This window comes from Balaenoptera borealis, assembly GCF_965194805.1.
Source record: "Balaenoptera borealis genome assembly, chromosome: 20".
Lineage (NCBI taxonomy): Eukaryota > Metazoa > Chordata > Mammalia > Artiodactyla > Balaenopteridae > Balaenoptera > Balaenoptera borealis.
In genome coordinates this window covers 24,277,825-24,305,222 of record NC_138879.1, presented here as the reverse complement: position 1 = coordinate 24,305,222, position 27,398 = coordinate 24,277,825, and the positions used below count along the sequence as shown (strand labels likewise).

The 27,398-nt window shown below is 55.2% G+C and overlaps 1 protein-coding gene across 2 annotated transcripts; it reads left to right on the top strand.

Moving 5' to 3' along the window:
• Positions 1-11,955: 11,955 nt before the first annotated feature.
• DLX4 (distal-less homeobox 4) lies at positions 11,956-20,915 on the top strand. Of its 2 annotated transcripts, XM_082372522.1 has the most exons (3): positions 14,352-15,519; positions 18,968-19,164; positions 19,571-20,915. In XM_082372522.1, the coding sequence occupies exons 1-3, from the start codon at positions 15,255-15,257 to the stop codon at positions 19,811-19,813; spliced, it is 705 nt and encodes a 234-aa protein (XP_082228648.1). In that variant the 5' UTR covers positions 14,352-15,254; the 3' UTR covers positions 19,814-20,915. The 2 variants fall into 2 exon arrangements, with proteins under 2 accessions (XP_082228649.1, XP_082228648.1); XM_082372523.1 differs by lacking the exons at positions 18,968-19,164; positions 19,571-20,915 and adding an exon at positions 17,983-18,933 and having other exon boundaries at positions 11,956-15,519.
• The last annotated feature ends 6,483 nt before the right edge of the window (positions 20,916-27,398 follow it).

The window sequence follows — 27,398 nt, the reverse complement described above, 5'->3', positions numbered from 1 at the left end:
TGCTGGGAGGGATTCTGGGAAAGGTGGAAGTGCTGAGCTTCTCACCAGGGACAGGAACTTGGCTCAGTGCTTTATGTGTTACCTTTTCATTCTCACCACCCTGGGAGATAGTATTAGCCCCATTTTACAGGTGGCAAGACTGAGGTTCAGATTGGTTTGGTGACTTGACCAGGGTCACCTGGCTAGAAATTGACAGGGGCAGGACTTGATCTGAGGCTGAGAAAGGTGTTTTCTGGAGGAGGACATTCCCGAGGGGGAGGGTAGCCTGCTCAAAGGTTCAGAGGGGGAAGGCCCAGGTGAGTCTGCAGAGGGACAGAGTAGGCAAATGGGTTGGAGGGGACAAAGGTACCTGGGGGAAGGTCCTGGTTTGCCTCTGGAAGAGGAGGGTCTGAAACGTCTCTCTGATAGACTAGAGAAAGGTACAGCAAGACCCTCCTGAAAAGCTGGCCGCAGCTTGAGAACTTTCCTTATCAGAAAAAGCCACAGCTAATCTCCTGCATCCCTGCTAGCTAACATACTCAGCCTCCTGTCCCCAGAGCTTAAGGACAGAGGGGCAGAGAAGACGGCATCTCCGTCCCCTCCCCGCAGAGGCAGGGATGTCAGGGAGGCTGAGAGTGATGTCACCGGTGACCTCAGGTTTCTCACCCATCTTCCCAAAAGCAGTTTCTCCAGAGTCACTGGTCCAAGTGACTTGCCCAAAGCTCTCATATCACAGTCCCTGCTGCTGTCACCCCAGCACTTGTCCCAGATGTGGCCTCTGCGGAGCCTTACTTACCCCCAGCTCTCACTGGGGTGCTGGGCTTGAATTCCCTGGTTTCTAGTACTTGGCAAGAGACCCTCACAGTCCCCAGGCCCCCACTGGCCAAGCCCTCCATGCAGGCAGCCAGGCCCAGCTGGAATAACACAGCTTCCCTCCCTCCCTTCCTCCCACAAGCACTGGACTATTTACAGCTCACCAGGGCCTTCACACCCATGAGCTCACTGGTGCCTTCCCCACCCCCCCGGGAACCCAGCAGGGCAGGCGCCTTTAGCCCCATTTTGCAGATGGAGAGACTGAGGCTAAATGCCTTGCCCAGTGAGTCCCCTAAAGCCCGGCCCCCTGACTCCTTAGTCTGAAGCTCTTCTCAATTCCTCTAGGAGGGTGGCCCAAACACCCCTAAAGGGGGCAGTTTCAGGCCAGGGTCAGGAGAGTGGAGGGATAGGTTCTGTTGAGTGAGCCATTCACAAGAGCTAGAAGGAGCCTCCAAGGCAGTGGGCCAGGAGGGCAGGAATGGAGGGAAGCTTTCACGGCTTCAGCCATGGCTGGTAAGAGCCTGGCAGGGGCATGTGGGGACAGGACAGCCTGAAGGCTGGGCAAGCTGGCCGGGAGTATGGTTGGAGTGTTGGCTCCCCAGGCTAGAGCAGGGGAAGGGGGTGAGGTCCAGCCTCTGAGCTCCTTCCTGGGCAACCAGACTCGGGTGCTGTATGCAGGCTGCAGCAGGAGGGACACCAGGTAGACACCAGAGGGGACTTCCTATCCACAGAGTTCCTCCGCCACGTGGACAGGTTCCAGCCCAAGTCCCCCCCTCATCATCTCACATGAGGATTATGCCACCTCGCCTCGCCTCACCTCCTGCATTTGTTCCACCCCAGTCCTCCCAGCTGTCCAGCCTCCAGGACTCACTCTCCTTCCCAGCCTGCACCAAGTCCCCGTAGCCCCTCCCAGAGGCCTTCTCGGATTCTACCTCAGATTCAGCACATCACTCTCCTCCCAGCCCCGGGAGTGAGAATTTGAATCCTCCTTGTCCTTTGTCTTAGAGCCTGTGTATTGGAGGGTTCTGACTCCCCCATGAGACTGAGGGCTTCCGGACAGCAACTGTGTCTCTCCCATCAAACTGTGCAGGCCTCCAGCTCGGCCTCCTTCGGCCTGGGCAGCCTCTGCCCATAGGGGGCGCCCAAACAGTGTTGCTGAGCCGAGGCATCCTTGCTGCTGCTTGAACTGGACCAGGCGTGGATTACCTGCAGTGACACGGATCTGGGGGACATGTCAAAGGCCCCTCCAAAGCTCCAGCTTACTTTTCAATTAATCTTGTCAAAGGGAGGGGAGAACTTTTAGGTAAGGAGAGAGGCCTCTCATTTGGGGTAGGAGACTGGGTTCTAGACAATGACCTCGAAAGAAGACTCCTTGACCTTCTAGGTTTGGGGATGGTGAATGGCTTGAGGTGCCCACACAGCCACAATGGACCCAGATGTCCCCCTTGGCCCTGCTCTGAAAGTCCCCGGGCTAGTGGGCAGAGGCCCCAACCAAGCAACCCCTATTTCCTTCCCCAAGTCTCTTGGAAAGAGTGGTGAGTCAGTTGTGGCCATGAACTCATCCTAGGCAGTAAAAATAGGAAAACAAACAGGGCCCTCCTCCAGGCGGAGGAGAGGGTAAGGGTGAGGGGGAAATGGGTTTTTCCCCAGCTGAGCAGAAAGGACAGCCATCTTTTGAAGTCCTCAAGAGTGAGGCCGGCGTCCTTACAGCCCCTAGAAACTCAAGCACATCAAAGCCGCCCAAGAAATGTGGTTTGAGGTGCATGCTGTCTCACACACAGTCACAGTCACACACAGTGACACAGCTGAGTCCCTGAGGGACACACAGTGACACACAGTTGAAGGCACGTAACCCACCCGGCATAGACGCGCACCATCACAGAGCCAGACTGGAAGGCACACTCGAGACAACATCACAGAGTCCCACATGGTCGCATACACCCACGACAGCTGTCTCCTCCCAGAGGTGCACACACCCAACACCCAGAGCTCTGGAGCCAGCCTCCGAGAAGCACACACAACATAGCGCAGGCAATGTCCATTTCTACACAGATAGTCACACAAACACACAGCCACACTACGGTCACTTGCAGCGCACAACCACACAGCCCCCGCACAAAGCGCAGAGCCACACCCAAGCCACAAAGAGTCCCACACAAGCAGTCTCAGTTACATACTAGTCACATGCTCACATCCCCACATTGCCAACTCCGTCACGGAGACCCACTGTGTTCACGGACCCTCTGGGGCTGAGACCTGGTGGGAGCTGGCCCCTGCGGTAGGAATGGGAGTGTCTGATTCACGGCTGCCAGCTTAACCCGCTCCCTCCTCTTGGCTGTACCTCCCTGGCCATGCTCTTTTATGAGCACCCACTGTTTTCATTCTCCAGGCTTTGCTGAGTCTCCATACCCATTGCCACCGAGGGGATGGGCATGTAGCCTTGGAGATGATTGAGTCCAATCAGCATTAAACCTCATCCATTAATTCCACACACCCAGGTGGAATCATTCGGCCCAGGTGCTGTGCTGGGTGCTGGTGAAGAGAAAGGTTATTGTAAATCAGACCAAAATTTCCCACCAGTGTGATGGCCGTTTCCAAATGTGTGCCTGTGTGACCCTCTATGGATCTAGCCCTGGATACCAACTTGCTCCCATGCCTTGGCCTTGGGGAGGCCCCCAGCAAGTCCAGGACTCTTCAATCTCATTCTTCTCAGTGGCTGTTTCCAGGAGGGTGAATGGCTCTCGTGTAATTGACACAACCTCTGAGGGTGGCATGGGGGACATACTCAGGAAAGACTTCTGTGTCAGCATCCCCTCCCCGCCTCAGGGGGAGTGAGCCTTGACAGGCAGCTGAGGTGAGAAACACCCTGTACTAGGGTCCAGAGAACCAGGCTTTCTTCTAGTTCCAGCATGTCATCTTGGAACAGTCAAGTCCGTCCTTGGGCTCAGCCTCTCCATGTGTAACACAAGGGCAAGGGAGCTGGGCCAAATCAGCTTCTCACAGTGGGCAGTGGGGGAGGGGTTATTTTTTATTGATATGCAGATTTCCAGGTCCAGTCCAGACCCTCTTGATCCCAGAATTCCAGACCCACTGGCTCTGGGGACTTCTAAGGTGCCTTCCAGCTCTAAAGACTTTGAAACTTTGAGGAGCAGCTGTGCTGGAGGCCAAGAACTACTCCAGAGGCTGCCAAGGGCCTCTCCTAGCCCGGGGTGCCCAGCATTCAGAAGCCACAGACACCCTCCGGAGGTGGCCACATCTAACTGGTTTAGAGGCTTGGGCCAGTGAAGGGCTCAAGGTTAGGGCAGGTGACAGCCAAATCAGAACTTTGGGACCCTGTTCCTGGCTGAGGCTGGGCTTCCAGTGTGGTCTGCGCTGTTTGGGGACTCTTGGTACCTTTTCCAGGGATAATCATGCCCAGGTTCTCTAGGACCAGGTCCCAACCCCAGGCCTGGGGGCTTGCCTAAGAGGGGGACAGGCAGGGCAAGGTAGGAAAAGCCCTAGTTCAAGTACCTGGAGACTCTGAATGGGGGTTCTGTTTATTTTGAACCCAGTTTCCTCCGTTGAGTCAATCTGCTTCCAGGTTTCTACTCAGCTCCATTCCTGATGCTTATAGAATTATATGCTGTCAAATTGCAGGGACATTGGTGGGAACCTGCCCCATTTCTCTAGCCTGTGATGCAGCCCCTCAAGTATACACATCAACAAAAAGCTGCATTATTAGCTTTTCATGTGCTCTGCACTCTGCTAGTCATATACAGGACGTCATTTGATCCTTACAATTTTAATGGTTGGTATTACTAATTCCATTTTACAGTTGAGAAAAACGAGTATCAGAAATTCTAAGCCAGCTCCCCAAGCAGCAGAACTGGGATTCAAACCTACTGCCATCTGCTCCAGAGCCCAGGCTCTCAACCACATCTTAGAGCATCCCGCAGCTTCTGACTGGTGGCCTCCAACCATGGGGACTCTCAAATACTTATTGAGGATGGACTGTACACACACAGGTTGGAGGAGGCAAAACTCAAAGGGAGGTGAGCCTGTCCTCCAGAATGCCTTATTCCAACAGAGGAAATGAGATCTGAAAGAATCGCTCCATACAAGGCAGAAGGAGTCGGTGCCTACGACAAAGGGGGAGAATGTGCCACCTTCGGAATGCTCTAATTACCTAAAATGTCTTCCTTCTATTGAACCTAAATATTCATTCCTCCAACTTCCATTTGGTTCTCGGTATTCTGGCCTCAAAAATCAGTCTGAAGCCTTTCACACTTTTGCAGACAATTCTTACGTCCCACTGCCTGTTTTCCATGGGGCTGGTTGCCTTAATTCTCTCTAAGTCTTGATTGCCGTCATCTCTGCTTTGGAAAAACCCAGAGAACCTCAATGTCAGAGGGCGGGGGTTCCAATCCCAGCTCTTCCACGTACTGGTTGTGCAATGTTGGGCATGGCTGTGGGCTGCTCTGAGCATTCGTTTCTTCGTCTGTGAAATGGGGATGGCAATACTTGCCCCCCCTGACCAGGTGAGGAGGATTAGCTGAGATCCTCAGTGGGAAAGTATTCCATGTGCCGCTGAGGGGCAGACCCTCACACGTGTCCCTGTACTTAGGAGGAGCTGAGAGTGGCTCCGGGATTAGCTGGAGAATGAAAGCTGTCCTGAGCACCTTTTGTATGCAGGGCACAGTGCCAGATGCCATGAGGACGAGGAGCTGAGGAAGGCAGGGTCTCTGCCCTGCAGGAGCTTTCTATCCTGGGATTGACACCTCCAGCCATCACCGGGTCCTCTGGGAACAAAAGCTTTATAATCAGGTTGGCTCTGGTATCTTCCAGGTAGATTAAGTGACGGGGACAGGCGCATCCCAGTGGGTGAGCTAAAGGAAACAACAGAAAGAGGAAGGGGAGCTGACATATGAGAAACACCTACTATGGGTCTGAGTAATTTACTGAATCTTCAAAACACTGTGAGGGTGGGCTTATTACTATGTCCATTTCACAGGTGAAGAAACTGAGGCACAGGGAAGTTTGTTTTTTTTTTTTACAAGTACTCTTATTTTTTAAATTTTTATTTATTTATTTATTTTTGGCTGTGTTGGGTCTTCGTTGCTACGTGCAGGCTTTCTCTAGTTGTGGCGAGCGGGGGCTACTCTTCCTTGCGGTGCGCGGGCTTCTCATTGCGGTGGCTTCTCTTGTTGCGGCGCACGGGCTCTAGGCACGCGGGCTTCTGTAGTTGCAGCACGCAGGCTCAGTAGTTGTGGCTCAGGGGCTCTAGAGCGCAGGCTCAGTAGTTGTGGCGCACGGGCTTAGTTGCTCCGCGGCACGTGGGATCTTCCCAGACCAGGGCTCGAACCCGTGTCCCCTGTATTGGCAGGCGGATTCTTAACCACTGCGCCGCCAGGGAAGCCCCACCGGGAAGTTTTATTTGCCCAAGTAAATAAGGTGTGGAGGCAGGATTAGAATTCAGATTTGCCTGGTTCCCAAGCTGCTGTGCTTTCCTGGCTGCGCCATAGAAAGGGCCAGGATCTAGGGAGATGCTTCCATTTACAGCCTCTCATCTCTGAGGAGCAGTGGGAGGGTAGGGAGGGACAAGGGGCCTTTTGGCAGGAGCCTATGTCCTGAATGTTGCCCTATGGCCTCCTATATCATCCCTGCCCCTGGGATTTCTCATTAATGTAAACAGAGGTACACCATTTCACTCATCTTCACTTATTCATTCAGTGCCTGCATACCGAGCATTAATTATGTGCCTGGGCCTGTGCTGGATACTGTGTTCCCGGAGGCAAAAGACCCCATCCCCGCCCTCATGCAGCAAACCCACCCGAGAGCATCTGAGAGGTGCAATGCTGCCAGAGGAGTGGTTACAGTATGGGGAAGTCGGGAGGATGTCTCAGAATCTACGAACTGTCAACTGAGAGAAGCAAGACTCGTATATACAGTGTGATTCCATTCATGTCAAGTTTATAAACAGGTGAAAGTAAGCAGATATGGGTGATGAAACTAAGGAAAAGCAGGGAAGTGAATAACAAGAAACCTGGAATACCCAGGTGGAGGAGAGGATTATAATTCAGAAGGGTCACTCATTGGGATTCCTGGGGAGCTAGCAGAGTCCTATTTCTGGACCTGGGTACCTAGTTTGTAAGTATTCCTTAACTCTGTGTGCATATGTGTATTTTAATTCACTCTTCTTTGTATTTCTAATCACCATTTTAATACACAGAAGTTGCCAAATTCACTATTGGATGGAGTCTAGGCTGACCTCCCACAACACCCTTCCCAGAGCTGTACCTAGTAAGTGCTTAAAAAGAGTGTACTGAATTGCAGGAGCTGGAAGTGGGGTACGTGGTCCAGCCAGACAGGAGGGGTGTGACCTCAGGTCTAAAGACGAAAGCTTACTAACAAGGAGTTAGTTCTTCAATGAGAACTTCTTGAGGACTGAGAGGATTTAGAGGCTATCTGGATACCTGAGGGTCAGCAGGTCCCCAAAGAAGCCTCAGACTCCAGAATTAGCTTCCCCTTCCCTCAGCACAGCACCAAACCTTGAGCAGTACAAAGAGCACTGAGTCAGAGGCCTGGATTGGAAATCCAGCTCTGTACACATTAGCCAGGTTTTCCCTGGCAAGGCACTTCACGACATGGGCCTCAGTGTCTTCATCTGTAAAATGGGCCTAATAAACGACCTACCTCACAAGTTACTATGAGGCCCCAAGGAAGTTATATATGTGAAAATGCTTTAGGGACTGCCATGTACGTTTATGCTTATAAAGGTCATATTATCCAGGTATTTTTCCTGTCTTCTCCCCTCCTGCCGCCATTTGGCAAAGAGGGCTCAGAATAAAGACTTACTCTGATTTAGACAGTCCCCAACCTCAGCACCCCCAGTCTTCTGGGCTTGTGATCTTCTGGGCCTGAGCTTAGGATGATTCCAGGATCAAGTTCCCCAAGTTGGAGGAAGCCCAGCTGGGGAGGTGGCATTCCAGGCAGCATGTCAGAGGGTGAGTCAGGGCTAGGGCAGCCCTCCTCCTCCCCTGGCTCTAGGTTCTGGGTCCAGGCTGGGTTACTCTCATTTCCATACATCTGCATATATGCAAGTTTCACCCGTGCACCCTGGCAGGGCCCTGGGGAAATACACCTGTGCAGGGGCACGGAGGGAAACCAGAATGGCTGGCTGCCCACTGGAGCACCCAAACCTAGAATGTTGGTCCACGGTCCATCAACCCATCAAATGTCTGAATCTCTGAACTAAACACATGGCTTCTTCCCCAGGCTCCTCTGGTTGCCCAGGCCTGGAAATTCACAGTCATGCTTGCTTCTACTCTCTTCCGGTACAGTCACCAGGCCCAGCAAAGTTTGTCTTAGAGCAACCCTTCTCACACGTCCCCTCCTTTCCATTGCCTCTGCCACCAAGCCTCTGGATCCACCCTCCTCACTTCACACACAACCTATTTGCAACAGCCTCCTAAATGGGCTCTCTGCCACCTGACTCTTCCCTTCCCAGCCTACTTCATACCCAAGCTGCTCCTGGGAAGCCCCTCGGCTCCCATCTCGGTCCTCCCTTCTGTCCACAGGCCCATCATAAGCTCTTGGTTGGTGGCGTTGGAGGCTCTCCACAGTGTGGAATCTCTTCCTTGCCTTCCAACCAAGTGGTGTAGACCCTACACATATCTTTTCTGTGCCTCAGTCTCCTCTTCTGTAAAATGAGGGATAGTAATAGGACTCCCTTGCAGGGTTGTTTGAAGATTTCAATGAGGAAAGGCATGTTAAAGCATAGTGTACAAGCCCACAATAACTCTCAGCCATTACTGACATTATTACTTCTCCTACCACCATTCCACAGAGGGCATTCATCTCCTGGGTTCCCCTCTCCCTCCTCGGCCCTTCTTCTTGCCCTTGCTGAATGGTGCTTCTTCAGGTAAGACAACTCCATGGTAGTTAAGAGAACAAGCTGACCTGGGTTACAATTCTAGCTTGGACAAGTTACTCAACCATTTTGTGCCTCAATTTCCTCCTCTGTAAAGTGGGGATAACATGGATACTTACCTCACAGAATCTGTGTGATAAATAAAATGATGCATGTAAGGGCTTAGCATAGTGCCTGGAATAAGAAAACACTTAAGTGTTCACTGTTATTATCATCATTATTGTGTTACCGAAGATAAAGGGCCTCAGATAACCCAAGCTCGCCTTATCCCCCAAAGGCTCCGGAAGGTTCCTTAGATGCATTTTCAGGAACAGTGCCTCCATCTGGATCCCCCTGTGTCTCCCACAGCCAGAGAACCACTACTTGGTCCTCCCCCACCCCTTTCCAGTGGAAAGCAACTAAGGCAGTGGTGCCCTATAGGGTTGTCGGGTAGCTGGGCATTGGGGCCGAGCTTCCTCCTCCCCACTAGTTCTGGGGCACTTTCCAACCAGAACTTGGGCTGGGGAGGGCTTGTCTCCCACAGAGTTTCGGAGCCACCCTTCAGCCAAGGTGGGGCCAGGACAGGTGCTGGTCAGATCACAAGCTGAGAGGAGTCTTCAGGGGAGGGGAGGGGAGAGGAGGGGCAAACTGGTCCCAGAAGATGGAAAGGATAAGTCAGCTCAGTTCAGCTCCCCTTGGAGGCCACGACCAGCGCAGCCCCCACCCCATCCCCCAAGAACAAACCCTTCCCCCTCTCTGCCCACTTCTGTGTCCTCCGGCCTTTTCCAGGCAGCAGTTGATGAGTCTCTAGTGTGTGATACTTTTCCAACGGGAATTAATGAGGGTGATTGACGACGAGGGTAGATGTGGGCGGAAGTAGCTGCGCGAGCCCCCTCCCCGTCCTTGAACAGATGGGAGTGGGCCGGGCTCCTCCTCTCGGCGTCGCGCCCCTGCTCCCCTTAGCTGTGGCGGGTGGGGCAGGGTTTGGAAGAGCCGGGAAGAGTGGGGGAGGGACTGAGCTGCTTCTCACCCTCCCACCTCGTCCACCCTCGCCCCACACCAGGCCTGACACCCGGAGCCTAGTGCGGTGGTACCCAGGCTGCGGAGTTTGGTTTGGGGGTGGTATTTTTGGTACTTGTGATTATTTCTCTCACTTTGGGGGTGCGGGTGCGACCGCCGCGACCGCGTGGCGGTCCCGCTCCACCCCCCAAGGCAATATCCCCCTCATTCTCCCAGGCCGGGCCCAGCCGAGGTAAGGCTGTCCCCCTTCTCCCTGACTCGGCAGCCCAGATGAGACGCGGGGACAGGACCTACCCTTTTCTTATGAAAGAAAAACACTCCGGACCTGAAAAGGATCTAGTCCCGGAGTCAGAAAGTGAAACCAATAACCCTACCGCTTAGACCTTCCGCCAGATCCAGGGGGTCCAGAGGGATGGGACTGAGTAACATGCGTGTGCCTGTGTGGTGGGCGTGATGTGGTGTGTGTTGCGGGTGTGGCGTGGTGGCCCGCGGGGTGAGCGCTGCGGCTGTTGGGTTATGGGAGTGTGTGTCCGTGTGAGCCCCTGCACGCACCCTCTTCGTCGATGCTCTCTAGAGGCTCGTTCCCCCTCCAGCCACGTCCTACCAGCGGCTTCCCTCCGGGGCCGGGTGACGGAGACTGGCGGAACGCCCTAGTTTCTGTACAGGGGTCTGGAAAGGTCTGGAGAAACCGGCCGAGCTGCCTTCTTTCCGGGCGCGCGAATTCGTTGCAGCCGGGTTGGCCTTGGGGCCTCCCGCCAGCTCTCCGCGCTCCCCGCGGGCATCCGGCGCGCCGTCCCGCCGTCTGTCCGCCCGACGAGCCCGGGGCTGGGACATCGCCCAGAACTCCCGCTCTCTCCAGCCGGCCGTTTCCCGCTCCCGCGCGGGGCCGGGGCCAAAGCCAGGAGCGTGGCTCCTTCATCGCTGAGGGCAGCGCCTCTAACGCATCTTCAAAACCTCCCCATTTTTTTTTTTTTTTTTTTTTTGTTAACCGTTTTCTTTTTTGGGGGGGGAGGGAGTTATTTGGTCCAAGAGTGGTTCATGGTTTTGTTTTGTTTTTTATGAGTTTAGTGACTTCATATATGTGTGTACTTTAAACGTCTCAGTCAAACCCCAGTTGAAGACGTTTCCCGGAGCAGGTGTGAAATTTGGAAATAAAGCAAAGACGTGGGGAGAGTGGCTGAAGACCGAGCCAGCCAGAGACCCTCGTGTGGAGCCCGCCTGCCCAGCGATGCCCGGATCTCGAGGTGGCGCTGACCCCAAGGCCTCCCCCTTCCCCTTCCTGGGAGCTTCTCCCAGGTGATCTGGAAAATGAGGCGGGGACGACAATCGCAGAGACAGCTCTCGGGAGCGTGGAGGTGAGCGCACCCGGAGCGCGGCGGGGCGGGCAGTGACCTTAGGAGCCAGCATGCCGCCCCGCCCGCGCCAGCGCTCATTCACTGCTCCATCACGAAGAAGAAAAGAGACAATAATTCATCCACATTTCAGGAAGAGTCAAATCCGAGTATGTGTGTGGCGGGACTCGCGAGCCTCACAGAGGGTGGGTCTTTAACCACCTCGCTCCCCGCCCAGCGGAGGGAGGATTCCTCATCCCCCCCATCCCCGCCAAACCGAATTATTCGCAAAGTTTCCCCAAACCGAGTTACTACGAAAGCCCCGACAAATCGTACTTAAATTCCACGGAGAACAGACGAAACTAAACTAAAATTTCCTTTGGGGGTCAGTGGGTGGGATGAAGGAGAAAGGGAGCTGATAATCCTGCAATGGCCGCCAAGGGCCTTGGACCGGGGTCGCGATGGAAACTACTCCCCAGGGCAGATCCACACAGGTGCTGCGTGGAGAGCCTGCACCAGGTTGCAGACCCACCCGACGCCCGGCTCCCGTCGCAAACGCCCCCCACTTTGCTCAGAAGCGCGCGGTCCGTCCGGTACCGAGTCCAGGGACTGTGCTGTGAGCCCTGCACCCACCAGGTGTTTGGGGTGTCAGGAAGGGGCACTCGTTCAGATGGAGTTCCCGTTTTCAGGGCAGAGTCCGAATTCGGGGGGACTGCAAGTGAGGCATATGTCCCACCGCCTTGGGCGCTTATTCTGAGCCAAGAATCAATACCGGATCGGGTGGGATTGCGTTTGCCGGGCGGCTGCGAAGAGCCTGCAAACCACCGTGCACCACATGGATCTTTCACGTCCACTCACGAGCCTCGGCTCACTCCCCAGACCTCGGCGGCGCCGTGTCCCCCACTCGGGACCCCGCTGTCGGCTCCCAGTCCCTCACTTCGGTGCTGAGGTTCTCCAAGCTGGCCCCTTTCGCTAAGGGAGATGACCCGCATGAGAAAGAGCTGGGAGAGCCACCTCTGGCTTTTGTGACAAGCAGTGGGTTGAGGTATTGGTAGTTACAGGAGAGAGTTAGTTCCTATGTTTTGCCTGCCTTCCTTCCTCCCCTCCTCCAACTCCTTCATCTTGGTTTTATTACGTTTTGGGATTTTGGTTTTTGCAATTCATTCTAAAGCAAATGACAATGGCTTGGAGGTCTTAAGCGCAGCTCCCTCATTTTATTGGATAAAATAAGTCTGAGAGACTGTAAATGGCTGACCCAGGCTATCACAGCCAGCCAGCTCGCGGCTGAGCTGGGATGGGAACCCAGGCCTCAGGCCTCTCAGTCTAGCCCTCCTTTCCTTCTGATCAAACGCAGATTTACAGCCCTTCCTAGCCCCCGTGCCTATCGCTTCCACCTTCCCCCACTGTCTCTCCAGGCTCCAAAGTTGGTGAGATGTGGCACCTGTTGGAGGGGACCCCTCCCTGGGGATTCCGCATCTGAGGAGACCACGAAGTTTCCCAAAGAGGTATCGCAGCCCCACACCCTCCAGCATGTGGGAAGAGGGAGCCCTGAAGAGGGAGGTGGTGATGGAAGCAGAGATTTCCTCATCTGTAAACTGGGGATAATAACAGTACTCCACAGGTTTTTGGTGAAGATGCACAAGGCTTGTATGTTGTGAGTGCTTCATAAATTCTAGAAAGCTGCAGGATGTTTCCTACTGGTGCATGGAGGTGAAGATCCTGCATGAATTCAGCAAAGCCCCCTGAGTTTAGGAGATGCTCTCACTATGGGTTGCCTGGCTTTGGAGGATGCCCAAAGTCACTGCTTTAGGGGCCTCTGGAAAAGCCGACCCTGCCCTTTCTCGCTAGGTCTAGCATGGAAAGGACTCTGTGTACATCGCCCTGGGAGGAAGAGTCCTGCAACCCAAACTTTAAGTTCCACCTCAAAAGCTCCTCTGTTGTGAAAGCTTCCCTGACAGCCCACCCCACCTCAAAGAGCATTCTTTCTTTGGTGCATGCTGAAATGCAGTCCTTGAAACCCATCACGGTACTGTTGTGTGGCTACCTCTCTCCAGAGGAAAATGGTGGTGGCAGGAAGGAAGATTTGGAAGGTGATATCCCTGTAAGTTCTTAGCCCCGGCTCTAAGGAGGTGGTGGTGGCACGGCTAGAGTTGGGTAACAAAGGGGGAAAGGTGACCCCACGTGGAAATAGCGTTTCTCAACCATGCAAACCCTGCACACGCTGTTGGATGAGAGGGAAGTGGGTTCCAGCTATCCAGGGAGGGGGCTCCCTCACAGAGTTCCTTCTCCTGAAGCTCCAAGACTTCAGGTGAGAGAACTCAGAGCCAGGTGCCAGAGGAGTGTTTTCTTGGAAAAATTCATCTCTATACATGCCAGCAGGGCATCTGATTTGATGCCGACTTGCTCTTCCTTCCCTCAGGACACTTGACTGCACACCCCTTCAAATCTTTCTGTCTCTCCTGGCTACCCCCACCCCCCAGTGCCTTCTCTTACTCTTCTAAGCTTCCCTCTTTCTCTGATTGTTGTCCTCTCCTACTCCCCAATTCTAAGACTGCTGCCTTCACTCTGCACCCTGATAACGAGAGCACATGTGTGTACAAACATAAATTGTCTGCACATTCAAGTGACAGAGGGTTTGTATATGAGTATGCTGGGGAATCTGTGAGGACTGACAGGTTTCTGGGCGGGGTAACTGTCTCTCCGCTAACATGGAGCAGCCTAAATGTGTGTGGACTGGTGTCTCATAAGATGCATACAAGTACATAAATGTTTATATGGTTGGGTTTTCTGTATTTTAGAGTGTGCACCGACAGTTTGGGTCTGTTGTGGGTCTGTGTAAGACAACCATAGTGCTTTTATTCAGGGGTGTTGCTATTCATCTTTGGGTGTGTAGGTGTGTACACATCACAGTCTATGCTCTGCATTTGCAGATCCATAAATGAACCTCTGTTCATGGAGGGATGCTAATGTGAACATCGTTGTAGACACCTGTGTGCTGGTAAACGCTAGTGTATCTGTTGTATTTGAATGGAGTCTCCGTGTAGTTGTGTATCTGTGGCCACAGAGACACCCACCCACCAAGATCTTAGAGGAAAGCCCTGCACACAGACTGGAAGATTAGGCCACGGAGCCCGGCTTGCCGTATTTCCTACGCCCTCCGAGGAGCCATCAAACTGGACTTGCCTCCCACTTTCGGATTTTGTCCGGCTTCGTGCGAGGCTTCAGCCTCACGCGGCGCCAGGAAAGGCGGGGCGCCGCACTGGCAGAAGCCCAGACGGCGGACCCCTCCTTCGGCCTCGGGGGCCTGCGGAGCTGCGGTGTCGCAACCAAACCCTGGCCCCTGCCGGAAGCGGAAGCGAGGACGGGGGCGGTGAGGCGCAGTCGCGGCGGTCGCGGTGTGCCAGGCCAAGGGCGCCCCGCGGGGGTGTGCGCGCCGCGCGCGTGCAGGCCGGCTGGGCGCCGGGCGGTACCGCCTCCGACCCGGCGTCTGTTTACCAACAAACTGCCAGCGCTCGGCAGCGACGCATTCCGACGCGCTGAATAAGCTGCGGGGCTGGCTGGCTGGTCTCGACTCCTCTGCAGGTCCGTGGCGGCGGGATCACAACCGCCGCGCAGATCCCCCAGAGTCGGAGAGCGCGACCGCAGCTTCCTTGCGCCCCCGCAGCCGCAGCGCCTCCGCCAAGGCATCGCGGCCCTGTCAACTTCCTTGCGTTTCTGCGGTTATGATCGGACTGCCCCAAACGCCCTGCAACCCCGGCATCCCTCTCGGAGCGGATCCCGAGATGGCTGGGCCTGGGCCGTGCGCACTGCTCTCCTCCCATCTCCTGGTTCTGAATTTCCCTACCCAGGGCTGCCCTGGAGGGGCGGGCCCCGGCTGCAGTCCTCCATGAGGTCACCGCTTGTGGTAGCCAATCCGCGGCGTTTAAGTGGGCGGGGACCCCGTCGGGTACCGGGAACCGAAGCCAAGAGCGAGCCGAGGGGGGGGCCCATGGATTTAGGGGGGGGAAGCCATGGGGGGCACCCCCCGGAACCCCTTTCCCAGGCGCGCGCTCTCCGCTGGATGAGGCGCAGAGAGACACTTTCCTCGGGATAAGTGTGGGGGAGGCTGATTGGGGGGCTCATCCGGCTCCAACGCCCGAGGCTCCGAAAAGAGAGAGTTGGCGGAGGGAGCGGACCCCGTGCGGGGCCATGGCCTAGGCCCTTCGGCCCCGGCCCTGGCCGCAATGACCTCTTTGCCCTGCCCCCTCCCTGGCCCGGACGCCTCCAAAGCCGTCTTCCCGGACATCGCCCCCGTCCCATCGGTAGTGGCTGCCTACCAGCTTGACCTGTCCCCTGCAACCGCAGCCGCCTCCGATTTGCCCTATTCTGGGCCGTATGGCCACGTCCTGCCCTATCCCTACACTGGGCCGGCGACCCCCGGAGACTCCTACCTGCCCTGCCAGCTACCCACGGCGCCGTCTCAGCAGTCTCATCAAGAGCGGGAGCCAGGTAAGTCCGGCCGCAGCGGCTCTTCCCACCTCCGGGGTCCTGCTCCAGTGAGCCCCTGAACTTCGCCCTCGGCTGGTTGGGAGCAGCTGGCAGGATTCAGACCTTACTCAGATTCCACGGGATCTGGGGTTGGGGGGAGGGCGAAGGGATGGGGCGGGAGACAGGGGGGAGGGGCGGGGGCGAGTTGATCTAGGTCTCCTTTCAAGACCGACCTGGTTTCGATTTGCAGTTGTGTGAAGGCGGGTGGCAGGGCTCCCTACCCCACCCCCTTGGAGCAGCGGGCTTGTGTACCTACTTATAACGGAAAACTGAAACAATCCAGATGTGCGTGTAGGTGCCTAGCCCCTTCCCTAGGATTCTCTCCATCATGCACTCCTTCTCTCCTCCATGTCGCCCCTCTCCACGTTCTTGTCTCAGAAATCAGTGCTCAAGCCACAGCCTGATAAGTAGAAATCAGGTCCCAGCTGGAGGGCAGTAGAAGTGGGGGTTTATTCGGGGCCCCTCCCCCTCTCCCCAGTTGGCGCCCGAATGTGCCAGACCGAGACCAAAAGCTGACCTGGTAGAATCTGGGGCTAAATCCTACTACCCATCATTCTAAGAATGTAGCCACAGGTGGGTCAGGCAGTCTCTCATAGTAGATCTCAGCCTTCCAGCCAAAGGAACTGGCCATTCCTGTTATCTCCACCCCTTGCCTTTGGGGTAGCTCAGGCCCCAGTTACATTGCCTGGAGCAACTTTGAGCTCCTAAGAAAGTGCTCACTGGAAGGCCTCAAAGAAGCCAGGGAGCTGGCCTGTCTTCCTGTTCCTGGGCCTTGCACAGGCTGTACCCATGCAACACAGCACATACATCCATCTGTAGTGGCTTGGGTTTAGAGCTCAGTTCCCCTGCACTCCCTGTCCCCACCTAATTACCCCCACAATTGTCCTTGGCACAGTTTCCTCTAAGGATGCACATCCACTGGGTGACTTAGCTGGAGTCAGCCAGGACCAAGATGTCTCCCTCCCTTCCCTTGTTACTCTGCTGAGACACATGAGCTCATAAACATCAGAGCCAGAAGTGACCTTAGAGATTTAGGAGCTTCTTAATGTACAGATGGGCAAACTGAGGTCCAAAGAAAGGGTGTGCTTGGGTCAAGGACACAGCCTGTTTTCCAGGCTTGGCCCTTGCGAATTGGCTTTCACTGCATGAAGCCAGAAAAGAGGATTTTAGGGAACTTCCTCAAAGCCCCCAAAAGTTAACTGCCTTCTGTGCTAGAACTGGGGCTGCCTCTTTCCCGCTTCTGGGTCTGTGGTTGGAAGAGGAGCAGTTGGGGGGGGGGGTGTTTCTACAAATGATCAGTTTCTAAAAAACGAATCCCTTGGCCTCTTCTCTTCAGTATATGCTAATGTGGTACATTTGTGTGTGCGTGTGTGTCTGTTTAGTGGGGTGGGAATGTGGGAATAAGATAACTTTGTCCTTAAGAGAATTCTTGGAATTGGGGTTGGTATTTTCAATCCTGTCTTCTACACTCTTGCCTTCCCTTTTCTTCGTTTAAGGACAAGAGAGTGGAGGGTTCCTTTTCTTTACAAAGCTTTCCCGGATCCAACGAAAACCACACATGTCCTTAGATTAGATTATAGCATTTACCTACTGAAACTGGGGGATTGGGCTCACTCTAGATTAAATGATTGGGACGTGAGAGAGGGCTTGGGGGTCTTCCTTTTGCCTCCACTCTTGTCCACCCCAGCCTCAGGGAGAGGTTTGGCTCCAAGTGAGCTGCATGCCACCACCCTGATGAGCAGGCAGGTGCCGCTATGGTTCAAGGGAGGCCCTTGGGCTCCTGAATCAAGACCTGGGCAGATCCAGTCGTGACTTCTGCAACTGGTGTGGAGAAAGCAGCTGTCGGGAAAGGAACTGGGAAGGGGGGTGGGCGGGTGGTCTGCTGGTAGAGTTAGGGCGCGGAGGGCTTTGAGAGTTTAGCAGCTGGGGCAGGCTCCCTGCTAGCTCTGCCTCACGGTCCGAATTGTTTCACGCAGCCAGAGAGGCGCGAGTGGTCGCCGGGGCGGCGAGCAGCCGGGTCTAAGCAGGGGAGGCCCGACAGGCGCGGGCGGGAGCGGAAACCCAACGGTTTTTCTGGGAATTGGCTGAGGCGGGGGTCGAGGGGGGCGGATCTGAGAAGCCCGCAGCGCCTGAGGCCACGGGAGAGGGATGCGGAGGAGGTGAAGGCACAGGGTCACCGCGGCCGGTCGAGGGCGTGGAACCTGAAGTGTGGGGTGAGCCCGACCGGAGGAAGGGGACGGGGGTGGGGGTGGGGGACGCGGTCGGACCCCCGCTGCGTCTGGGCACCCGGGAGCAGCGCTCTGTCGGCTGAGGTCGGCCGGCAGCCCCGCGAGGAATGCAACGAACCCTAAGCCCGCGGGCATTTCGGCCGCTCCGTCCTCCCCAACACTGCTCTCTACACGAATGGTCCCGATGTCCCCGTAGAGTGGCGTAGTTGGGGCCGCCCGGATCGGAAGAGGGGAACCCCTCGCCCACCCCCATCCCGGGGCCGAGCTCTTCCCGGACCGAGATTCCTCGAGAGGCTGGGCCGGGAGGCAGGAGGTGGCCAGATCTCCCGCGGCGGCACCGCGAGCGCGATCCAGCAGCGACCCAGAGGGCCTGCGCTGCCGGCGCTGCGCGCTCTCCGAACCCCGGTCACCTTCGGTGCTAGCCAGGAACCCCTCCGTGGGTGCGGCCGGGCGGAGGAGGGGGCTGCCTTGCACCACCGGGCTTCTAGGGCCCCTGAAAGCCGACTAGTCTAGCCAGCCAGCCTTGGGGGAGGGAAGAGATGGTCACTTTTCTGGAGGATGTGCCTCAGGAGAGGGAGGCCCTACAATAGGGGAGGTGATGACAAACCCTGGGGCACTTTCCACACTCTGAAGCTGGGAGGGGTGCTCATCCTGGCGTTCAAGGCCCACTCTGCCGGGCCCCTCTGACCACCCCTCTTCCGGCAGCGGGGAGGCTGCCACGCAGACACTGTCTCGGGTCTCCGAACAATGCTTTTGAGTCCCCCCCCCCCCGCCCGGAACGCCCTTCCCCCGTGCTCTCCTGGCCTCAGCCCAGCCCTCGACCCAGCCCTTCTTCCCCGCCCCGCCCCAAGCTGGCGCCACCGCACGCGGCTGAACTCTGTCATCCCGCCGCTGGGCGCCGTCCCGACCCTCGCTCCGGCCAGTGGCGCTGTCCCCCTTAGGGTCACAGGACCGTTAAGAGCGGGAGCTCCCTGAGGGCAAGAACTGCGGCTAGTCCCACGTGGCACACAGTGGACGTGTGGGGTTTGAAAGGAGGGTGGAGCGGAAGGTAGAGAAGGGCCGAGCCCCAAGCCCGAGTTTTTGCTAATCCGTGGCCGGAATGCAAACGAGATGCAGATGAGCCGTGAGACGGCGCGTCAGCCCCTCTATGCGTGCACACACCGTCTCGGGCCGCCCCCCAGACTCGGAGAAGCCGCCGCTGTCCCCGGAGCCCTCAGAGCGGCGCCCGCAGGCCTCGACCAAGAAGCTCCGGAAGCCGAGGACCATCTATTCGAGTCTGCAGCTGCAGCACCTGAACCAGCGTTTCCAGCACACGCAGTACCTGGCTCTGCCCGAGAGGGCCCAGCTGGCCGCGCAGCTTGGCCTCACCCAGACACAGGTGGGGCCAGTCCCATCCTTCCTGCATGCTAACCCTCCCCAAGTGTGTTCTCTGGGAATTCGCCCTCAGGTGTGAATGACTGATGAGTCCCCAAGCCCTGTTTTCACAGTTCTAGCTGGCCCCCAGTAAATTGGGGGAATGTGTTAAAAGGTGTGTGGGGGGTGCGGGGGAGGTAGGGGGGTGATTCAGGGGGTAGGGGAGGGTACCCAGACTGGGAGAACTGGATTCTAACTCAGATGCAGGCACTCAGGGCCTTCGGGGGCTTAGGGAGGCCTGGAGCAAATGTTCCCAACTTCTGCTCTTCTCCCAGGACGGCTCCTTCCCGCTGGGTCCCTTTCCCTTGGTCACTCCCTTCCACAGGCACACTCCTCCTGACCTTCCATTCTTTCCCCTTTTCTCCCCATAGGTAAAGATCTGGTTTCAGAACAAACGTTCCAAGTACAAGAAGCTCCTGAAGCAGAACTCTGGGGGACAGGAAGGGGACTTCCCTGGGAGGTCCCCCTCCCTGTCTCCCTGTTCCCCACCCCTTCCATCCCTCTGGGATCTACCCAAGGCAGGGGCCCTGCCCATCAGTGGCTATGGCAACAACTTCGGAGCCTGGTATCAGCATCACTCCCCTGATGTCCTGGCCCCACCTCAGATGATGTGAATCTGGGGACGAGCAGGTCAGGCTCCCAGCCCTCCTATAGCGCCCAGGCAGGACCCAGCCCACCTGCACCCCTTCTGGGCCAGGAGGAAGCCAGATCCAGATGGGTTTTCTCAGGAGGATGAGGAGCTAGAGGAGAAAACGGATGCGGTGGAGTCCTTTCCTCCTTGCCTCATAACCCAAACAGCCTTGGCCATTGCCCCCCACCACCACCAAGGACTGGACACCTTCCCTCCAGCTGGTCAGAGGCTCTGGAGAGAGACTCACTGGCTGGAGTTCAGACTTCCCAGGACCCCTAGTCTTGCCACTCCTTGAAAGGACTGCAGTCCCACCACAACCTGGGGTTCAACCAGCAACAAACACTGAGTGTTTTTTCTCTTTGTGTGCCTTGGGCCCTGCCCAACCCACTGGTGAGTAAAAGCAGAAGTGAAGTGGACATCCAGAGTCTTCAAGTTGACCACCATCGAGACCCACCCACTGATTTTTCCTGATTTTTATCCCCATAACTGATACACCTACTCACCATCCTATGAGGTAGATGGGATGGAGTAGTTTTGTGCACCTATGGGTAATTTTTACTCTCTTCCTAAAAAAGCCCCTCTTTTCCCCATGTCTACCCACTATGAGTAGATAATGGATCCAATTACCCATCTAGTTCAATGAGTATTTATTAAGAGTCTGATTCCTATCCCTAATACCTAAACAAATCCACATGCACACACTCTCTGGAACCCAGCACGGTAACACTTTGGGGAGAATGAGGACAAGTGTAGGTAGAGATGCCCCCAAATAGGTGGGGTGAGCCCAGCAGTTTAGCTCCTCACAGCTGTCTCTGTCGAATAGAACTGCTCATATTTATAACCAATCTGACTAGCAGCCCCCCAAGCTCTTACCATCCCCCATATCATGAACATCCAGAGATTAAAGTTGGTACAGAAACCTGGGCCTTGGCTGTGAGGTATGTTCATGTCATGACTTCTGGAGCCGAGGGGTGATTGCTCAGCTTTCTCTTCTCTCCCATCTGACTCTTCCAGCACTGAACTAGAGACACTGGATCCTCCTGTACCACTAACTGGCTATTGGGTTCTAGCTCTGGAATGTTCTAGTAATATCCATATTTTCAGACACTCCAGTGTGAAACCAGAAGATGCTAATACAGGGAATGATCAAAGTCTGAGTGATCCTCACAGCAAATTCTCTCCTGGCCCAGTTCTGGAGGGAGCCAGGCACTTCACAGCCCCCTGTGCCCACCTTCAGCCCAGGGAGAGCCCCTGCTCACCTTGGGAGAGGCCACACCTACTGACCCAGTCCAGTCCTCCCCTGGGAGAAGTGAGCTCCTTGGGGTGGAAAGGCCCCAACTCACCTAGTGGAAGGGGGAGCAGGAGGGAGAGGAGAAGGAAAACCCCAGAAGGAACTGGACTTCTCCATCCAATGAACATTTGTAGAGCCCCTGCTCTGTGTTAGATCCTGGGGATATCAAGGTGACCTAGGCAGACCCTGTGGGCTAACAGAGGCCAGACAATGACCAGCCACTTGTGTGGTAAGTGCCAGGCTAAGGGAAGTACAGAGGGCAGTGAGGGCATAGTCAACACAAACACACACACACCCCCATGCACGCATGCACGCACCTGGCACTCAGCAGCAGGGGGATTGAGGACAGGGGCTGCAAATAATTCAGGGAATCCAGCCCAGCCTGGCCCGAGGCCTTGGGGGAGGGGCCTCCAGTTCCAGACTAGAAGCTCCCAAGTCAAGCTTCCCTCTTACTACCTAAACCTGTTCCCAAGCAAACTGGAAAGCCCACCCAGGCACTTCGCGCCAACCCAGGCTGGCCACAGAGAAGCCCAAATTGGAATCTTATGTAGGGGAGAGGGGTTATGAGAGTCAGTGGGAGCCCCCCACCTCAAAAGACCTGCAATCAGCCCCTCCTAGGCCCTGTTATGTGTCAGCGGCCACCCCCATTCCCCAAAATATACATGGAGGGGTCTCCTGGGGGTGGCAAATGGCACAGGGTGGGTCAAAGCCAAGCTCTAGGAGCAGTGAGGAATGAGGATGCCAGGAGGAGAAACGCCTTCCTCTTCCTCCCCACCGATGCCTTCTCCTGCCCCTCGCCACCCACCCCATCTCCACCGGCTCTCTCGGTAGCCCCAGCCACAGATTCCTCCTCTGGGTCTTCTCTGAGGCCACAGGTCCTCAAGGTGGCTGTTCCCTCCCACGGCAGGTTGCACACTCTTCTTTCCACAGACCTGAGATAAGATCTACCGCTCCATCTCGGAAAGCCTCCAAAGGCGAGATTAATTGGACAGCCCAACAAGAGTCACATCGTTAAAACAACAGCCCAGATTGTAAACTTAAGTAGCAGAAGGAGTATAATTACTCTTCCAGCCAGCGGCCAGCTGAGCTGACAGTGCCCCCTCTTCCCTACACCCATCCATCCTCCCTTTCCAGTGGAAACAGGAATCCTTGTCCACTTGGGAGCTGGTCCAGTTTCCCTGGGCTCCTGACTGCTGATGGGAATGAACTCCAGTGGAAGAGGTACCCCATTCCCTTCCCACAAACCGCTGGAGCTGCAGAAAGGGAGGCTGTGGTTTCTTCCTGTGAGGACACCTCTCTGGGAAAATTGGGTCAATAAGGCAGGGGGGACACTACTGAATGGTTTAGAACTGGGGTTTTGGCCTCCAAAGAGTCCTGCTCTGCTGTGTGACTTTTGGAAAGTTGCTTAACCTCTCTCTCAGCCTCCTTTTTCTCCCCCCTACGATGGGAACACTAATAGGACCTGCTTCCCAGTGCGGTTGTGATGATGAAATGAGATGGTGCTTGTAACATACTTGACATGGTACCTGGAACATAGTAAGCACGTAATAAATGGCGTTTATAGCTGCTGTATGATTATCGAAGAGGAGAGGTCACAGCGATGCTGAATTCTTACCGCCACGGCCATCCATTCACCTCCTGCCTCCAGCCCACCTGCCTCCTCAGGGCAAGGAGGAGAAAAGGGGCTGGAGACTAGAGAACTCCACACATCCCGGGTCATCACCTTTGAGAGAAGGACACAGGCAAGGTCCTAAATGCAAAAGCGCCGGGATCTAGAAGCAGCTGAGCCTGGAGCCCACTCTCTCACCTGCACGGGTCTTAGCCACAGGAAAGCTAACTTGGAGCTGTCCTTCCCTCTCCCCACGTGCTATTTTAAGACATGTCCCCCATCTCTCCCCCAACAAAATGAGATTCAATTAATTCAATTAAAGCAATTTTGGGAGCAGCTCCTGAAGGCTTTCAATGCGAGATAATTACAAGTAATTTGCCGCTGCGAAGAGGAAAAGGGCACACTGGGTCTGGGGGGAAGGAGTTAGCCCCCTCCCCACCAAGCACACACAGATCTAGAGGGATTCCACACTGCCATCTGAACTGCCCTCCCATTGGCCAAATTACTTGCAGGTGGGAAGAGGGAGCTTGTGGTGGTGGGAGGGGGCTGGGAAGACCGAGTGACAGACCGCCCCTCCCCCACCCCACATCTGCCCTGCAAGGTGGGGTGCGGAGCTGGCTGTTCCCCCGACAAAATGTCTGCATAGCCCTAGCAGCTGATTACTCAGCTCCAAACCTCACTTGAGTTTGGATGCCTGAACTTGCCTCTGGGACTGTATCCAGAGTCAATGGAATGTTATCCGGGTAGCTGAGGCCAGTGTAGATGAGGTCTTAGAGATCAAGGACTTCCCCAGAACTTATAAAGGATGTGGGCAGAGCAGGGAAAGGCCAGAGAAGACATACACTGACTTCTTGCTTCCAAGGAGGTGATGATACACCCACTCTCTCTCCTCCCCTGATCTGATAATCAGCTTTCTAGTTCTGCCTGGCATCTAACCTCCTCTCTTGCATTGTAGTGGTGGCAAATCTCCTCCCAGCTTTCTGTCCTTGGGACCACTGAAGCCTCTTCCTTCAGAGAAGCATCTTGCAGGTGTTTCCCACCCCTAATTCACCTGGGATAACTCTTTCCTTGCCAGGGCTCATTTGGCCTGGGAGGAGGTGGAGGTGGGTGTGGTGCCTAGAGGGGACTGGGGTGGAAGGTAGGAGGCTGGGACCAGTGTGTGGGGATGGGCTTCAGGCCTCTGCAAAAACTCCTCTGAACTCTGTTCCCAAAGTACCTGGTTTTCAAGGGTCGAGTGTCCCCCTTCACCTGGGAGCCCCTGTTCCAAGAGATGAGTAATGTTTTAACAATAAGGGTGGAAAAGAAAAATTCACTGACCCTAAAGTATTTCTCTTTCATATCTTCCCTTCTCTCCCATCTGTCTCCTGGCTTCTCCCATCTGTCTCCTGGCTTCTCCCATGCCAAGGAGGAGTGAAGAGGAGGGGCCCTTCAGCTCTAGTCTCCCCTCTCCAGCCCTTTCTCCCACCCCTTCTCTGAGTAGCATTGCTGTTGGACCTGGGACAGCCAGGGAGAAATCCTATCAGCGAGCCCCTGGGCGACTACTGTCTCTCCCCTTCCAAGATGAAAAAAGTTAGAGAGAAAAGTGGCTGCCTCCTCATGCCTCCCCTTCCCCCTTTCCTGGCCAGCCCGGATTGGTTAAAAGGGGGGAATTAAAGTTTCTTTTACCCCAAACCTCAAAGTACAAAGGCCCCAGACAAATGCACAGAGACAGGCAGATGCAAGGACCCAGGCACAGGGACATCATAAGGGCACACACATTGCCATAGAACAAAGTGCATGCACACACACAACAGCATACATGGAGTGGGCAGAGCTGCATGCGAGACACACGTGAGCATGTGTACAGGAAGCCTTCCATGGTTGTACATGGACATATACAGAGAAGTACACTCCCAGGTTATGTATTCACAGAGTGAAGCACAACACAGAGGGATGAACCAAGAAGGAAATGCCCAGGGACTTAAACACATGCGAAAATCGACTGAAACATCCCCAGAAATGCACAGACTAGCTTCCCTATGTGTGAGCTTCTCCTGCTCCCTTCTCATTCCCACCCCCTTTTCCTGGCTGTCCATCTCCTATTTTCTGAGAATATTTCCCTGGTAAGCAGTTGGGGAGAGAGACTGAATGGCCAAGAACCTGATAATTTGATTATAACTTTATTTTCTTTGTTCCCTGAAGCCTTGCCTGCTTCCTTTCCTGAGCTCCAGCAAGAGCTCCCGTCCCAGCCCTTCCTGGCACATCCTGTGGCTCCCAGATGTAGCCATAGATTCCAGCCCTGGCACAGAAACCCAAAGGCTGTCCTCTCGGAGGGCTCCACTGAACCCTCTGCGCCCCTGCCCTGACAGCAACTCAAGGAGGAGGGATCTCAGGGGTCACAGGGTGGTGAGGGAAGCACTGCTTTGGTTACTACTTACTGTGTAACCTTGGGCAAGTTACACACCCCCTCTGAAGCTTAGATAATTTCTCTTCCTAAATCCTGTGTGTGTGTGTGTGTGTGTGTGTGTGTGTGTGTGTGTGTGTGTGTGTATAAGGGGTTGATGTGTATCCACCACCACTTTCCACTCCAGTCTGGGGCATTGTAAAGCACAGCCTGTCTCTCCCATCAGACTGGAGGCTCCCGGGGTACAGGGCTTTGCTTCTCCCCCCAGAATGGATGCCTTCTGCAGCTCTTTTCAGTCCCCATAGTTTGATGTCTCTAAGGTACTCAGCCCCAGTGGCATCCTGGGGGACGTGTCTGCCAGCCCAGGAAGGGAAAGGAGTTGGCTTCAAGCTTCCTCCAAACACCAAGGTTTCTGATTCAACTCTGCGCAGTGCCAGGCCTTCAGTCTCTCTGGCCCCAAAATGGAGAGATTACTTCATTTGCAGGGGAGGGTTCTACTGTCTGTGGAATATATGTGGAATATATTCCTCTGAGCTTCATCTGAACCATGCCCTTTCAGAGTTCAGTTGAATTTTGGGTCAGATCCTTTGGCCAGCCTGTGGACTTCCACTCTGGCTTGTAGCCCCCATTCTCTCCCCCTCCCCACTTCAAGCTGATGAATAACATACAGGCCAAATCATGAGGCCAGGAGCATGGCATCTAGATTATCCCACTCCAGTCATGAGGCTCCCTGGAGGGCATCATTCCTTCCCCTCTCTGCTCAGGAATCCCCTTGGCCCAGAAGCCTATCCCTGCGATCATCTTTTCTGTCCTGTTTTGCCTGACCCATCAGGACTTGTGCTTCTTCCTCAGACTGGAGGTTGCCAGAGAGCAGGGCATTGGCCTCCCCTCTCCGACTGGGGGGCTCTCCCCTCAGTGGTTCCTTTCTCTGCCTGACCACCCCTTCCCCAAGCCTGGTGCTCCCACTCTCTTTGGGGTGGAGGGCCTCAGTGCGTGGGGCTGGGCAGAGGAATAAGTGTGAATGGGGACATGGGATCCTTGCCCAGGTCCCACCCCTCCCACTTCCCACCATGCCTGCCACAGAACCACCAGACCACTCCTCTCAGGCTGGCCCCAGGAGCTGCTTTTTCTGCCCCTGCAAGCTGGGGCCTGCTGCAAACTCCTCCTCCCAGCCCTGGAGCCACCGGGAATTCTTTGCTCCAACAGATCCTGGGGGAAGCCAGACTGTGGAAGGCTGCTGACATGCCTCTGCTGGGCTCCTGTCACATTCCCCAAGCCCAGGGGGATCAGCTGGATCCACCAATGCAGGCTTCTTCCACCCCTGGTGACGTCCTCAGGTCCTCCTACCTCCTTCTCCAAAGCCTGAATCTGCCGTGGGACCATCCCTGGCTTCAACTCCCTCCCACTCCCAGCCCCTTGGCAGCCCCATCCAAACAATAAGAATTATTCCCCCAGCCCCTTGGAAAGTAAAATGTGTCTCCTCATCCAGAGAAACTTCATGGAGTCTCTGGAATGCAGACACACAGCTGAGAGGCCTTGGGCAAGTCACTTTACCTTTCCGGATCTTTATTTCCTCACTGTGCAGTGGGGATAATGATCAGAATGATATCTCAGAAGGTCATGGAGGGGCTTCCCTGGTGGCACAGTGGTTAAGAATCTGCCTGCCAATGCAAGGGACACAGGTTCGAGCCCTGGTCCGGGAAGATCCCACATGCCGCAGAGCAACTAAGCCCGTGCGCCACTACTACTGAAGCCCACGTGCCTAGAGCCTGTGCTCCGCAACACAGACAAGACACCGCAATGAGAAGCCCGCACACTGCAATGAAGATAGCCCCCGCTTACGGCAACTAGCGAAAGCCCGCGTGCAGCGACGAAGACCCAACGCAGACAAAAATAAATAAATTTATTAAATTTAAAAAAAAAAGGAAGAAGGTCATGGAGACAGGGAGAGTGCACTCTTGGTGTATTGTGAAATACACCAGGTATGGCAGGGGATTCACCAGTTATGCCAGGGGATACACCAGGTATGCCAGGGGATATGGTGACCTATTCCTTTGCCCCAGTTCCCCCAACCGCCTAAATCCTCCTCTGTCCCACCAACTTACCACATAAGGGTGAAGAGTATAGTCATCCCCAGGAACACGCACACAAGAAAAAAATGAAAGCCAGAGGCCTTAGTTCAAGTCCAACTCTATGACCATGGGCAAGTTCCTTTTCCCCCCCTTTTTCTTTGTTTTAATTGAGGTAACATTGGTTTATAACATTATATAAGTTGGGGACACTTC

Coding starts and splice junctions, on each gene's coding strand:
- DLX4 (XM_082372522.1), top strand. CDS start 15,255: ATGACCTCTTTGCCCTGCCCCCTCCCTGGCCCGGACGCCTCCAAAGCC. Junction 15,520..18,967: donor TCATCAAGAGCGGGAGCCAG/GTAAGTCCGGCC, acceptor GCCGCCCCCCAG/ACTCGGAGAAGCCGCCGCTG. Junction 19,165..19,570: donor TTGGCCTCACCCAGACACAG/GTGGGGCCAGTC, acceptor TTCTCCCCATAG/GTAAAGATCTGGTTTCAGAA.